This window comes from Pollicipes pollicipes, unplaced genomic scaffold, assembly GCF_011947565.3.
Source record: "Pollicipes pollicipes isolate AB1234 unplaced genomic scaffold, Ppol_2.1 Scaffold_4002;HRSCAF=4701_pilon_pilon_pilon, whole genome shotgun sequence".
Classification (NCBI taxonomy): Eukaryota; Metazoa; Arthropoda; class Thecostraca; order Pollicipedomorpha; family Pollicipedidae; genus Pollicipes; species Pollicipes pollicipes.
This window is the reverse complement of record NW_023596420.1, coordinates 18,078,256-18,089,973: the sequence shown is the minus strand read 5'-3', so window position 1 is coordinate 18,089,973 and position 11,718 is coordinate 18,078,256. Positions and strand designations below refer to the sequence as shown.

The window sequence follows — 11,718 nt, the reverse complement described above, 5'->3', positions numbered from 1 at the left end:
GTACCAGCGGCCAGTGGCTGAATTTTGGAGAGCGACTGAAGTCCCCGTCCGAAGGACTTTCCAGGCACCGTCCGGCTGCTTTTGTTGCAGCAGAAACCCGAGCCCCTGGAGTGGGCTGGCGTCCGTAGGCGGACGGTCGGAAGACAGCGCCTCCCTCGCCGCCTGGATCGCCACCTCGTGACAGGTGTCCCAGATAAAGGTTCTCTTTGCGCTCAGTAGGTGGCGCAACGGTTCCAGCAGCTTAGTCGTCTCCTCGTTCAATGGCGCCACATGGTTGACGAGGCCGAAAAAGCTCGTCAGTGAGCGATTTCGGTGCAGGGAACGCCGCTATGGCGTTCGTCAGGGCCTGGTCCGGCACGTAGCCGTCTTGGGACGCGATGAAGCCGGCGAATCTGACGCTGGTCTTTATGTGCTGCGTCTTGGAGGGGTTCGGGGAGACACCGCGGGCACGGCACCTCGTCAAAAACTTCCGGACTCGGGTGACGTGTTCTTCTCGCGTCTTGCTGAAGATGATGACGTCGTCCACGACACGTTTGATGCCGTCCACGTCCCCGAACCACTCGTCCATGCGCCGATTGTAATGCTCGCTAATTGACGAGACGCCATAGGGCACGCGCAGATAGCGGTAGCTCCCGAATGGTGTAATGAACGGCGTCAGCTTTCGGCTGTCTTCGTCTAGAAGACACTGGTGATATCCTTTGGTGGCGTCGAACACGCTAAACCATTAAGCGTCCGACGCTGTGATGGATGCGACACACTCAGCAGGCGTGTTACATTGGCACAGCTCCCGCCAACGGACCTTTTCAGCTTTGAAAGGCCCACACAGTCGAATGTCCATGCCGTCCTTCTTAGGGGCCACTACGATGGGCGCGCACCACTCAGTTGACTCTATAACGGGCTCGATGGTGCCGTCACGCTTGAGTTTTTCGAGCTCGTGGCGCAGGGGCTCTCTCAGAGCTATCGGCACCCTGCGTGACGAGCGCACGGCGAAGGGGGTGGCGTCTTCTCGCAGATGGATTTGGTATTCTTCTCCTGGCATGGTTCGTGCTTTGCCGTCCAACACGTCGGAAAACTCGTGAAGTGGCGCTGCATTCTCGGTCACGTCGGAAGAGATGTGATCGTGAGGCAGCTCTGAGGCGCTTGGGGACGCTGCGTGCTGCAAGGGGATTGTAGAGGGCAGCGCCGATCGGGCGGTGTGGTCCGCTGAGGAGGGCCGGCCGGCCCGTCTCCGCCGTCACCGTCGTCGGAGGTCGGCCATCCGACGGTCCCTCCCCCGGCCGGGCGCTCGCGGCGTCCCGTCTCGTCTCCGGTTTCGGTAGGGGAGGGCTGACTGCGGCGCGGCGCGCGCATCTCAGCCGCGGCTGGGTTGGGCGGCGGCGGCTGACTAGCGGCTGCGCCGGGCGGTCCGGCACCCCGACTGACTGCATTTATCTGCCGTGGGTAATTGGGAGGTACAATACGAAGACGGACGGCAGTGCGCCACGAGAGGAGGAGTCGTGACACTCCTGGGATGATATGCACCGTGTCAGACACCGCTACGTCGCCCAGGATGATTCGGACGGGCAGACTCCCGCGCGAGCGCGTCACGTGTCCGTCCACAGCGCGGGGATGGGTCGACGGCGGCTGGAAGTTATCGCCCATCTCGTCAATGAGTTCGGCAAAGTCTAACCCAGCGACTGACACGTCGGCTCCGGCGTCCGGAAGCGCCGTCATCTTGGCCGTCTTACGACCTGACACGGACACGCTGACAGTCGGTGCGAATCCCGTTGATGCGGTCGCGAGCGTAACCACAGAGGCAGATGTCTCATGTGACTGGCGCGCGTTGCGGCACATCCTGGAGGTGTGACTCGTTCTGCCGCAGTTGTAGCACGCCCGATCCGCAGCCACGCAGAGATCAGATCGTGCATGACGGGTGCCACAGTTTCTGCAGACCGGGCGCGCGGAGTCCATTTCTCGCTCGGAGCCGCCCGCACCTGACGCTCGGCGGGGAGGGGTGGGGCTTCGCGACTGGAGCCTGACACCGCGCGGAGTCCTGGGGCCCGAAGGGCGGCCGGCGCGCCGGCCGACCGGGGCGCAACACGCATGAGCAGCGTTTTTCATGTGAAGTACATCTAGAAATGACGCTTTAGTCATTGCCTGGAACATCTTGATTTTATTCTTGGTACTGATCATCTATGACTTAAAATTTAACCGTCTGAGTTTTGATCAGCTCTCAGCACGTGTTGGATATGGGCTGTTTTTATAATACCATATTGAAGAATATTCCACCTCATTCAATGATACTCACTACTGACCACGAAACATTTTTGATATTAGCTTGCTACTGCTGAAAACCCATCCCATACCAATCACAATGCTGGTGTATCATGCCGGAAACTGTCATTAACTCACACTTATTTGTTATCTGAATTTGTTTGCAATTATTAACCCGAACTTATGATGTCTGCATGATACTGACAATCGAGCAGTCAATACTGGCATCCAGAATTGCCCACTGCTGGTGTCGATTTCGCCAAAAAGATTTTCGGACATAGCGCGACTATAATTTCATTTCATATTCCGTCTGCTTTCAGTATGTTTTCGCAGCCCACAAATGCAGGCAAGCCTTACCGTGCTCAACTTTGACAATCAGCGACTGGTGCCCGGCGTGGCACCCCCAGCCGGCTCCATTCCGTCATGGAGCAGACATAGATTTGTTACTAAGCTAGTAATCCGGCCGGCCAGCCACAGCCGCGTGATATTCGTGATGGTGTCGACTGTATGCGCGCGGTCGGCGCTGGGTGGGGCATCGCCGCCTGCCAATAAAGGCGATTATTCATACCTTGAGGCCGATCTAGCAACTAGTTTGGAAGCTTTGATCTTTGGACATTCTGCACCTTGGACAATATGTACATTGGACATTCCGCACTTCGGCCATTCTGCACTTTGGACATTCTGGACATTGGGGCATTATGATACGGACCCACCCACAACAAAGTCAGTTGTATGTGACGTCCAGCGCCTGCTGACGATGCTGCCAGGATTTTTTGTCGGGTCGGTATCATATTGTCCCAGGTACAGAACGTCCAAAGGTTCAGAATGTCCAAAGTACAGAATGATTAAGGTGAAGAATGTCCAAAGTTCATAATGCCCAAAGCACACAATGTCCAAAATGAGAAGTAACTTCCAACATGGTGCAGAGGGGAAGGAGTACCATAATGCCGAATGTACAGAATGTCCAAGGTACAGAGACATTCTGTACTTCGGACATTCTATACCTTTGGACATTCTGTACCTGGGACAATATGAACGCCTCCTTTTGTGGTCATGTGACGTGCACAGGGAGGATACTGAGCATTGATTGGTGCTGACAAACGTGTTAAGGACAGCTCGAACGCGGTCTGAAGCTCCCAGGTTTATCTCCAGATATGGCGTCAAGAAAAATCTTCAGGGAATGGGATCTAAAAATGCGCGCCGTCAGGAGCAGAACGCTACGCGTACGGCTAAAATAACGTTGGGTGGTAGTGGTTTGAGGGCAGTGGCTAATCAGCTTGGGGATTGGTTGCCTGCATCAAACACAACATGGGCAATTTTGACAGCGTGCCAGCGCATCATAGGTAGCTTCGAACAGGTCTTTGGTAGATGTTGTGGTATGGAAGGTACTATGGAGGCGCAGCTTTATTTACTTCATGTTTATGTACAATCGTGACCTATTTTATATAAGTCAAATAAAGCTTGATATTGCTGTTGTAAGTCAGTTAGTGTCCACCTTGGTAGCTGCGGTAAGTGGGGTTGCGGGCGCTATGGTGCTGTATTGGGAAATATACCACCATTATTTGGAACAGTTGACGTCAGGCCAGTCGTGCGTGAAAAGAATGTTAACGACCAAAGCAGCGGGGCTCTGCGTCGGGCAAAGTTTTTTTATATTTTTTGCTGTGAAGCTCTGATCTGCAGCATCAGACAGATCAGTTATGTTGAGAGGATACAGGATGCAGGTGCTATTGATAACTGCAGCACACATTTTTCACTATTTTTAATTTCTTCCCCTGTTAATGTATTGGCTGTGCCATGTGAATTCACACTCCCTTTATGCTCTTTCAGCTTCTATGTTCTGGTTGTGTTGTGCTGTCAGGAATGTCAGATGTAGGCAAAAGCCAGCCTTAATGACCTCAAAATGGAGGGTAGTTATGCACAGGGATTTTGGTCTTGTTTTACCCTGATCCTGTTATTGATGTGTAAGAGTTACCCACACATGTTCCTTAAATGTCAATCTGAAGATTTACCATTACTTGCATATTGGTATACCCCTTCCTCCCTGTGGCATAACCTTTACTTCCCAGTGTACAAAACATCTTGCTTGTCATGAAGGCAGGTCCACCATCAGGAAAAACTTGGACTAGGAAAAATGAGAATTATCAAAAGACAACAAAGCAATGTCCTATTTGTTGCTGACCTAATGATGCTTGTTTTCAGGTCAGTATTGCAAGTTGTAGTTGAATGTCAAGAATATAATAAACCATAAATATAAGTTTCAGGAAGTCCCAATGGCTGCAAGCAGGGATCATACAATTTTTGTACAAAGTGACCTTTTTGAAAAAGGTTTTCCAGTCATGGAAGAAAAAGAAGAAAGGGAAAGCTGTGTGATGTTACACTTAAGGTATAATGATGGAAGGATATGATGATGATATGATGATATATGATGTTACACTGAAGGTATATTCCTGTCATTGGAGACATTGGTCAGATTATGGTTCTTATTAGCAAAAGAGGGATATGTCATGCAATCAACATAATAATATATGAGCAGGTACCAACCTGTACTGATCAGACTGTGAGAGCCAGTTATTGGCAGCCTGCATACCACTGTGTTCCAGGTGGATGGTCAGTCCTTCACTGCTCACAAGCTTGTTCTGTCTGCCAACATACCATACTTCAATGCCATGTTCCTGCATGACATGGTGGAAAGCAAGCTATCAGAAATAGAGATGAAGGAGATTGACACCAGGTATCATCATTCTGTGTTCAAATATTGGAGTGTCACATGAATATTATGTGTGTACATATTATGTGTTCACATTTGTGAACTGCATAAGGCTAAAATAATGGTGGCCAGGCCTGGAGACAAAGCCAGGGGCCTGGCTTTGCAGCTATATGTGAGGCCAAGATGGTGATATGAAGTTGAAGCTGAGGTTGGTAACTGTGGAGTTGAAACTACAAAGGCAATATTGGTAATAGTCACTTTGTATTTTAAAAACATGAAACAGAATCTGAAGCCCATGGCTTGAAAGCTCTAACCTTGTGCATGCAAAGATGAAGCCAGCAGCTCCTTATGTAGAAAATGTGAGACCAGACTCAGGCCACCATCACTTCTAGATCATGAGGCTATAGCAGAAACTTAATCTAGAGCACAACATTATGTTTGGCAGCAAAAACTTTTCAGACTTTCCATGTCTGCTAATGCCATGTAGAATCAGGAAAGACAAGGATCTAGAGGAGTGATTGAGACAAGGTTTTCAAACTGTCTCCATCATCTTCCATGTTCTTGTGTATACTTTGTTTCATATAGGAAGTTGTCTGACTGTCCCCATGTCTTTGTTGGGCCTAAGAATGAATGGATGGTTTTGGCTTTCAGCCATGTATCCATCACAGTCAGGAAAAGCTGTGTGTTATTGGGGTTAAATTGACAGGCAAAGTCTATTTTTACTACGTCATGGGTATCTGCATGGTTTGGCAAGATAACAAAGATGAAACATTTTAAATTTGCTTCAAGGCAGAACTGAAGCCATGAGGCAAAAGTTGTTAATAGGAGAAGCTGGAACCATGTGATAAAGATGGTTTGAGGCCACTGAAGACAGCCATGGAAAATGGCTGAAGGCCAAAGCTGAATCTGAATCCAAAGTCATTGGAGGATAATTTGTGGCTTCGCGAAAGCAAGGTGTCGAAACTAGCTCCGCCCCCATGTCTGACTGTGGCACAAGTGGTGATACTTACCGACATTTGTATCATTTGATGTACATGTATTTCTTTACATGATTGTTGTGTTCATTAATGCCTTACTCGCCACCTACTCCTTTCAGCAGTTCTGCAAGTTTCTTCATCATTGTTGTTTTGTTCTCCAGTGCATTGGAATCGCTCATCAACTTCGCCTACAGCGGTCGGATTCTCATAAACAACAGCAACGTGCAGAACCTGATGATGGGTGCAGCGTTCCTCCAGCTGACGGCCGTCCGGGATGCCTGTGCTAAGCACCTCATCAAGGAGTGAGTGGGGCAGGATGGTCTTGGATGGCCTTGCCACTCGAGTCCATTGCTAAATGAAATGGGTGGCATACTAGAGGGCTAGATTGTGCACATGGTGCATGCACATAGATCATGCATTTTAGTCCACTGACGTGATGGGATGATTTCAACCTTCTCCTGTCCTTACATCCCTTCATGTGGCTGCCCCCCCCCCCCCCCCCCCACATTCCTGTTCCATGTAATGCAATATCCAGCTTTGTGCATCCTCTGTCCACTTGTGCTCTGAGAAGAGACCTCATTGGCACCACCACATAGTGACTGGGTGTGTATGACTGCCCCTCCCCCCCCCCCCCCCCCACCCATCCATCATCATTAGACTGCGTCTGTACGCGGAGACCGGCGGCGGCGAGCAGTGACTGGGCACTTGTGTCTGCCAGGCTGGCGCCCGGTAACGCGCTGGGCATCCGCAAGTTTGGCTGCGACCTGCACTGCACGGCGCTGGTGAAGGCGGCCGACGCGTACATCCAGAAGCGGTTCGGCGCCGTCACCGAAGGCGACGAGTTCCTGCAGCTGGAGGAGCGGGAACTGCGCGACATCATCAGCAGGGATGAGCTGCACGTCGAGTCCGAGGAGTTGGTACGCGCGCCGGCGGGCTCGGGGAGGGGCGCGTATGGGACAGCGGGTGCACGCGCGGCGGAGACGACCAGGGAACGGACGGCATTGGAACAGGAGCGACTGCTCACGGACGGAGGGAATAGGACAGCAGCAGGCAAGCAAACATAGAAACCGCACAGGAGCTGGTGTGTGCACGGACACAGAGTGGGTATGAATAGCAAGGGGACTAGTGTGGATTTGAGTGACGTCGTGGCCGTAACATGAGCACCAACGGTGGCGGGACGGTAGTTGGCACTGGCTGTAGTGGGGGCTGCTTATCAGTGACGAGCAGCGGAGAATGTGTTGACTATCCCATAGCCAGCAGCGACGGAGGGCGTGGTGGAGCGCCGGGCCGCCCGCCGCGCGGCGAGGCCGGCGGCCGGGCCGGTCCCGCTGACGCCGCGCCCCGCCGCCGACGCCAGGTGTTCGAGGCCGTACTGCGGTGGGTGAAGCACGACACCGAGCAGCGGCCCGAGTGTCTGGCCGGCCTGCTGACGCTGGTGCGCATGCCGCTGCTGACGCCGCAGTACCTGACCGATCACGTGGCCACCGAGCCCCTGATCCGCAGCTCTCACCTCTGCAGGTCGGTGTAGTGCCCTCTCACCTGTGCAGGTCAGTGTAGTGTCCTCTCCCCTTTGCGGGTCAGTGTAGTGCCCTTTCACCCCTGCAGGTCGGTGTAGTGCCTTCTCATCTCTGCAGGTCAGTGTAGTGCCTTCTCACCTCTGCAGGTCAGTGTAATGCCCTCTCACTGCCGTCTCCGGTCACGGGCGGACGCAGCCCGCGTTTCACGCATGACAAGCCAGCTAGCCGTCCCAGACAAGCCAGCCAGCCGACCTTCCCGTGTTGGGACGTAGTATATATGGCCGGTAGCGGGGTAGTCATTGCCGGGCTGACATTCCGTCACGTACTGCCGCCGTGTGACCAGACCTGGTGCTCACCCTCCTCCGGTTGCCCTGGCCGTCGTGTGACCAGACCCTGGTGCTCGCCCTCCTCCGGTGCCCTGGCCGTCGTGTGACCAGACCCTGGTGGTCGCCCTCCTCCGGTGCCTCGGCCGCCGTCGTGTGACCAGACCCTGGTGCTCGCCCTCCTCCGGTGCCCGGCCGTCGTGTGACCAGACCCGGTGCTCGCTCCTCCGGTGCCTGGCCGTCGTGTGACCAGACCCTGGTGCTCGCCCTCCGGCGGTGCCTCGGCCGTCGTGTGACCAGACCCTGGTGCTCGCCCTCCTCCGGTGCCCTGGCCGTCGTGTGACCAGACCCTGGTGCTCGCCCTCCTCCGGTGCCCTGGCCGTCGTGTGACCAGACCCTGGTGCTCGCCCTCCTCCGGTGCCCTGGCCGTCGTGTGACCAGACCCTGGTGCTCGCCGCCTGTGCCCGGCCTCGGTGCAGCCGTGCCTCGGCCCGCCGTGTGACCAGACCCTGGTGCTCGCCCTCCTCCGGTGCCCTGGCCGTCGTGTGACCAGACCCTGGTGCTCGCCCTCCGCCGGTGCCGCGGCCGCCGTGTGACTAGACCCTGGTGCTTGCCCTCCGCCGGTGCCGGGGCCGCCACGCACCGCCGACTGACGGCCGGCCTGGTGTTGTCCGGCCGCAGGGACCTACTGGACGAGGCGCGTGACTACATGCTGATGCCGGAGCGGCGCGCGGCCATGCGCAGCTTTACGTCACGTCCGCGCTGCTGCATCGACATCGTCGGTCTGATGTACGCCGTCGGCGGCCTGGCCAAGAGCGGTGAGGGCTCCGGCCGGCTGGAGCTGCGACCTGTCCGGTCCGCCGTCCCAGCGAGCCGCCAGCGGGCGCACATGCACACCCGCCCGCTGTGGCGGCATGCGTCGGGACCTGGGCTTTGGACGGTGGGGAGTACCTCGGTGGTGCGGTTCGCTCTCCACGTCCGGCGTGAGGCACCCTGTCGGAGCACGCGCATCCATCGAGCCTGTGCCAGACTGACAGTCGTTATGTTCGGCGTGTCTGCATAGCGGTATCTCCGTACGTTCACAGAATTTAGGGGCAGACATTAGCCGCCGTTTGTGAACATCCCTCGCGCTTGAATTCCTCCCGATCTGATCCCGTCGTCCGATGGCGAGCTATGTCGTGCTCCAAGCCTGTGATCTCTGACTGGTCACTCTCCCCTTTGTGACCGCCCCTCCCACTGTGGCTGTCTTTTCCTCTGTGACCATCTTTCCCGCTGACCATTTTTCCTCTGTGACCGCTCCTTCCCCGTTCTGTGGCCGGTCGGCTGTTACGTGACTTTTGCGACTGGCTACCCCCCCCCCCCCCCCCCTGTGACGGTTCATCCCACTGTAACCGGTCGGTCGGTCTGGGACCGTCCGTTCCACTGTGACCGTCTTTCCCTCCGCGAGCGTCCCCCTCCCATTGTGACCGTCTTCCTCCGTGACCGTCTTTCCCTCCGCGAGCGTCCCCCTCCCATTGTGACCGTCTTCCTCTGTGACCGTCTTTCCCTCCGCGATCGTCCCTCCCGTTGTGACCGTCTTCCTCCGAGACCGTCTTTCCCTTTGACCCCCCCCCCCCTCGTCCTGTGACCGGTCGGCTGTTCTGTGACCTCTGTGACTGCCCCCCCCCCCCCCCGTGTGACCGTGCTGTGAGCTGCGGCCGGCGCGCGCAGGAGGATCGCTGAGCACGGTGGAGGTGTTCCACCCGGTGACCGGCCGCTGGACCATGGCCGAGAAGATGTCCGGCAACCGGTCCCGCGTCGGCGTGGCCACGATGAACGGCCGCCTGTACGCCATCGGTGGATTCAACGGCACCGACCGGCTCGCCACCGTCGAGGTGTTTGACCCCAGGTCACGCACCTGGGAGGAGGCCAAGCCGATGAACTACCGGCGCAGGTCAGCCGAGCGTGCGCGCCTGCCGCTCTGTCCCGCCGCTGCTGTCGAGCTCTGTAGATATACCGTAACGCTTGTGACGGATCTGCGTGTGCAACAGCAGATGTTGGGTTTCTGGGGTCATTAGTTTCATTTGATGGGGAGGAGGTATCTTCCATTAATCAGGGATGTCCAGATTGTTATATCAGCTTTCCTTTTCTGTTTGCATATGTGGCGCAGCGTTTCGTCCGCGTCCGACGTTAAAGGGTTCACGACTATTCATTCATGCTCACGGACAGCGCGCTGGGTGCTGTGACGCTCAACCACGAGATCTACGTGTGCGGCGGCTACGACGGCAGCACGTCCCTCAACTCGGTGGAGAAGTACGACAGCAAGCTGAACCGGTGGACGCCCGTGACCTCGATGATTCGCCAGCGCTCGGCCGCCGGCGTCGTGGCCTTCGAGGGCAAGATTTTCGTGCTCGGGGGTCATGACGGTCTCTCCATCTTCGAGACGGTACGGGCCGGTGGCGCGCGCTCTGCAGTCTTCCTGTGTGTCGTGTTGAGTGTGAGCAGTTCACAGTGCATGATATCCTTCGGTCCAGTGCGCAGGGAATTACCCCAATTTAAAATGACATTCCATCTAGACCTTAAAACTTACCTGGAATGGCATGGTCGCCAGGGACATGCTGGGTAAGTTATGGGCAAGGGTTCGATGTCCTCCCGTTTCACGGTGAAATCCGCTCTCTCCTGTTCTGTTGGAGGACGTCGATGCTATCCAGTGCATGCGTGCTTCGTGTGAAGTGTGGCAGCCACACAGAAGGGTGCTGAGTGTCGCTGACGCTGCCGTGGCACGTCCACGGTCACCGCCAGGTGGAGTGCTACGACCCGCAGAAGGGTGCTGAGTGTCGCTGACGCTACCCGTGACGCGTCCACGGTCACCGCCAGGTGGAGTGCTACGACCCGCAGAAGGGCGTCTGGTGCTGCGGACCTCCGATGCTCACCAAGCGGTGTCGGCTGGGCGCGGCGGCGCTCAACGGCAAACTGTACGTGTGCGGCGGCTACGACGGCTCCGTTTTCCTGCGCACCGTCGAGGCATACGACCCGGTCACCAACAGGTGGGCTGTGCGCCGGCGGCCGGTCGCTGCCGTGCCTCCGTCCCCGGGCACTGGGCCGATGAGGCGCGGCTGGGCCAGCCCGCGTGGAGTGCCCGGGACGGAGGCGGTGGGAAGTACGGTTCTACAGGGCGCTCGCTGTCTGTTTGTAGGTCCCCGTCGCTCGTGAGATACCAGTTGAGAGGTCTCCCGTCTTATCTTGGTCTTTATGAAATAACGCCTGCTTTTCTGGGCGCAGACAGCTTCGTTGCACTTCCCTTCCCCCTCCCCCCGCGCTGCCTCGGCGAGGCGTCTGGGCTGACCACGCACCACCCGTGTGCCTCCAGCTGGAGTTACGTGGCGCCGATGAACGTCACCCGCTCCCGCGTCAGCCTGGTGGCCGTCATGGGCCGCCTGTACGGCATCGGCGGCTACGACGGCTTCGCCAACCTCAGCACGGTGGAGGTGTACGACCCGCAGCGCGACTGCTGGGAGCCGGCCGCCTCCATGTGCGCGCACGAGGGTGGCGTCGGCGTCGGCGTCATCCCTGTGCTGGAGTGAGCCGCGCCGCCCTGGACAGAGACAGAGCCGCGCGCCGGCCCGACACCGCCACCTTCCGCGCGTCGCGGGCCGCGAACCACCGACCGCGAACCGCCGACCGCGAACCGCTGGCCGCGAGCTGCCGGCCGCGTGCGGCGTGCCGCAAGCCGCCGGCTGCGTGCCGTGTGCCTCGTGCCGTGTGTCGCGAGCCGCCGGCCGGCCGGACGGCAGTGGTGTGTCCGGCGTCGGCCGCCGACAGCGGGCCCTCGGCTGTGACGCCGTGACGCTCGGAGAGCAAACTGAGGCGGCACTGCTGGCCTGGGCGTGCACCGCCGGCGTCCCGGCGCCGCCTGCTCGTCGGCGGAGCGGCGAGCGGACATTGTTGTCCGGCCGCGCACG

At 57.2% G+C, this 11,718-nt stretch overlaps 1 protein-coding gene across 1 annotated transcript; it reads left to right on the top strand.

The window, feature by feature from the left end:
- The first annotated feature begins 3,644 nt into the window (after positions 1–3,644).
- LOC119094049 (kelch-like protein 18) lies at positions 3,645–11,439 on the top strand. Its single transcript, XM_037217118.1, is given in 12 exon segments — positions 3,645–3,761; positions 4,453–4,596; positions 4,599–4,636; positions 4,854–4,984; positions 6,099–6,239; positions 6,656–6,854; positions 7,295–7,455; positions 8,459–8,595; positions 9,488–9,710; positions 9,986–10,202; positions 10,634–10,803; positions 11,127–11,439. Coding segments are annotated over 11 exon segments (1,704 nt in total). The 5' UTR covers positions 3,645–3,761; positions 4,453–4,523; the 3' UTR covers positions 11,341–11,439.
- Positions 11,440–11,718: the final 279 nt, after the last annotated feature.